The 3,218-nt window shown below is 45.9% G+C and overlaps 1 protein-coding gene across 1 annotated transcript in view; it reads left to right on the top strand.

Annotated features, from left to right (window-relative positions):
- Window positions 1-1,549: 1,549 nt before the first annotated feature.
- The window catches only part of LOC104470713 (ras-GEF domain-containing family member 1B-like), a gene marked incomplete at its 5' end in the record, with an annotated part of 9,322 nt that continues 7,653 nt past the window's right edge, over window positions 1,550-3,218 (top strand). Inside the window, 3 exon segments of the mRNA XM_010085742.1 lie at window positions 1,550-1,762; window positions 1,863-1,937; window positions 2,483-2,505. Coding sequence (XP_010084044.1) covers window positions 1,550-1,762; window positions 1,863-1,937; window positions 2,483-2,505 — 311 coding nt within the window.

Here is a 3,218-nt window from a genome sequence, read left to right as displayed (position 1 = left end):
ATATATATGAGATATAAAAAAAGCATATCAGATGAAGGAGCGGTCCTGCAGCAAATACCTGTTACGGGTACAAAGCGTGGTGCATACTTATCCTCACACAGAACGCCTGGAGGTTGCTGCCTCTGCTCAAGAGGAGACCGAGGCTCAGAAAAGCAGAGGGTTGTTGTTTTTTTGGGTTCAGGTATATCTATGAGGTGTGTTTGTATCTTCACCCATTTTCTCCCTGCTTTTGTTGGCAGTTCTGGCTTGACACGAACCACAAATTCAGGCAAAGCTTGGGTTTTTTTGCTTTGAAGATTAACCCACTGATCATTACATGGTTTCCATCAGTAGCCAGAGTTCATCCCGAGTATTTTAGATGGTTTTTACATTCTCAGTTGTTTACCAGCTGGGCAAGAAAATGCTTCATTAACTTCTCTTACATGAAATTTCAGAGAATTTGGAAGGGAATGGGTCAGTAAAGCAAGTCTGCATGTGTGTCATCGAACACTCGTTTCTGCAAGCACAGCACTGGAAGTAATACTTCTGTGTCTTCCTGATGAAAATTTAGATCCTTTTCTTTAAAAGCTTGAGATCACCCTCTTCTCTCCCCACCCACCCCTGCAAAAACTTACGCTGCGTGTGTTTGTCTAGAAAATCAAACCACATCTAAGCAGAAACAATTATTTAACAAGTAACAAGACAAATTCAGCCTTGGTTGAACTCAACTGACTTGAAGAATTAATCTGACCCAGCATAGCACTGTTGTATTTGAGTAAATGTGGAAATCTATGTAAACGGCACCTTTGGCTGGAATGGTGAATTTGTAGAACACAGGAACCATTCCTGCCTTGGACTGATCGCACTGCACTGTGCTGCCAGTAGGGTTTGGATGCTCCATTTTTCAGCCACTTGGGTTTTGCTTTGGTGGCGTTAGAGTGATGGTATCTGGAGCTCAGAAGAGTGACCACCCCGGGGTCTGTGACGCGGGTGTGTCTGCTTCAGTAGAGCCTTGTCCTGCTCCCGTGGAAATTTGTCACTCCTGTTCAGTTAAACTGCTGCTCAGAAGGGCCTGCAGGGTGAAAGAAGGAGAGATGGTTTTATTAGCTTCTCCTTTTTCTCATATTTCCTGCAAGTTCTACATCTGACTTCAGTGAAGCTGGTCTTGAGTTACCCCAGAGAGAAGCAGGTCCTTTTTTCATCACTGAGTGGCCGTACGTTGTTTTTCCTGTGGTCTTAAGCAGGAGAAGAGGGGGTATTTTCATTTTTTGTATTTTGTCCAGCAGTTGGTGGTACTTTCCATGCAGCAGATTGTGCGTGTCTTTTCTGCTGTTACTGGGGCTAGCAGGGTCACTACCGGATCCGTGCGACAATCGATCGGTGTTTAAATGCTCATCTGGGTTCCTGTCAGTATGATGAGATGCCAGTGTCAGGAACTCCAGCAGTTGAGTGTATCTTAAGTTGACAACAAATGCAGGTGTCGGTGTCAATCTGTTTTGGTGTCATGCAGACTTTAATACCATCTTCTCCCGCTTTGAAACTGTCTCCTGCTCGTTTCATGTCGTGACAGGCGTATCGGAAGAACGTGCAGCAGCTCCTCCAGAGCCTGATTCGGAAGCTCACCGCTGTGAGCCAGTATGAGGAAGTACTCACAAAAATCAATGCCACATCCACAGATCGCCTCACAGTTCTGAAGACCAAGCCCCAGTCCATCCAGAGGGACATAATCACCGTCTGCAACGATCCCTACGCGTTGGCTCAGCAGCTGACACACATCGAGCTTGTGAGTGGTTATGTACTTCAAGGATGACTTCATCCTTCCCCCCTTTTTGAAACGCAGGTTCATGTTGGATGTGACTTGGCTGTTTGTGTGCTCTGTTTAGGAGAGACTCAATTATATTGGACCGGAAGAATTTGTCCAGGCGTTTGTGCAAAAGGATCCTTTGGATAATGACCAGGTAATTGAAGCAGATCTGGAGCAGCTCTGAAATGTGATGTTTCACATTCCAGACCTCAGGTGCGACCCCATGAGCTGGAAGTGACTTCCAGCAACAAATGAGGACCAGCAGAAAAGAGCTGTTGGGTGAAAATGCTTTTGTATTCCTCTTTAAAACTTTGTCCGTGCTTTTTCTTTCTGGAGGGACCACTCCTGGAGCTCCAGAACTCAGACAACAAATTGACTTAAGTTTAACCCATTTGCTGTTTTTTCTGATTTAGGCTAAGGGAGGACTTAGTCCTATGCATGTTGTCTCCCGGTCGCCTATGTGGCTTACAGCTCTACAAAGCTGATTTTAACTTGGCTTTTGCCTTACTTGTTTTCAACGTCTGTGCTTCCTTTTGGCAAACTGAACTCTCTGCAGCAAACGGCAAGTGGGGCGATCTTCAGGTAGGGCACGTCACAGAAAGCGGGGAGCAAGCTCTAGATCCACGTGAGACGAAGGGCAAAGACGCTGTGTTTTCAGCTAACTGTGATGGAGGTGTTATCCTATGCTCTGTAAATTAGCTGTGCCATAGTCAGGCAGTTAAACCTGGAATTACCGTCTTCCCGAAAGGTGACAGAGTAGAATGACTGAAGTTTACAATTCTATGTTCAGTCAGATGGTTTACAAAAATTATTTTGGATTATTCTAGATCACTAGAACTTCTCTCTACCCCTTTTTAGGCAGCCCAGAGATGTGGTGTGGGAATTGTTCCAGGACACTACAGAACAAAAAACACTGGTTAGGAAAGGGAGAACCCCGTCAAAAGGGCAGAGCTGATCTCCCAGAGTTAGGACGTAGTATGTTAATGTGTCACAAAAAACTGAACATATGTGCCAGGGGAGTGGGCTGGCCTCAGTGTCCCTTCTGCACTTGCAGAGGGTGTAGTGTTGTCTGTGCTGTATCAGTGGGACAGGAGGCGGACCAAAACAGTGCTCGTGTTCAGGGAAGCTTTGGTCCGCTACTTAGCTTTGGTTGTTCGAGTAAGTCTATCTTCAGTATTCAAAGCATCCTGGTAGGACTTTACAGCCGGCTGTGGATTCTGTGTGCCTGCTCGAGTGCATTACTGAGCCAGCAGCTCCGGAAGAAGTTAATGCTCAAATGCTGTCACTGCTGCTCTCCCTCCAGGCTTTTTGTCACTTCAGTTGAGCTGTTCCTGGCTGCTACTTTGCAGTGTGTGGGGATGGCAAGGTGGAAAGCCAGAAGGTCTCTCTTGGGGAAAAGATGAAGATTACACTAAAAGTTGCTGTTTTTCTTCTG

Source organism: Pterocles gutturalis, unplaced genomic scaffold, assembly GCF_000699245.1.
Source record: "Pterocles gutturalis isolate BGI_N339 unplaced genomic scaffold, ASM69924v1 scaffold49061, whole genome shotgun sequence".
NCBI classification, from domain to species: Eukaryota; Metazoa; Chordata; class Aves; order Pterocliformes; family Pteroclidae; genus Pterocles; species Pterocles gutturalis.
Note: the sequence above shows the minus strand (reverse complement) of the source record. Positions and strands in the feature narration are given on the sequence as shown.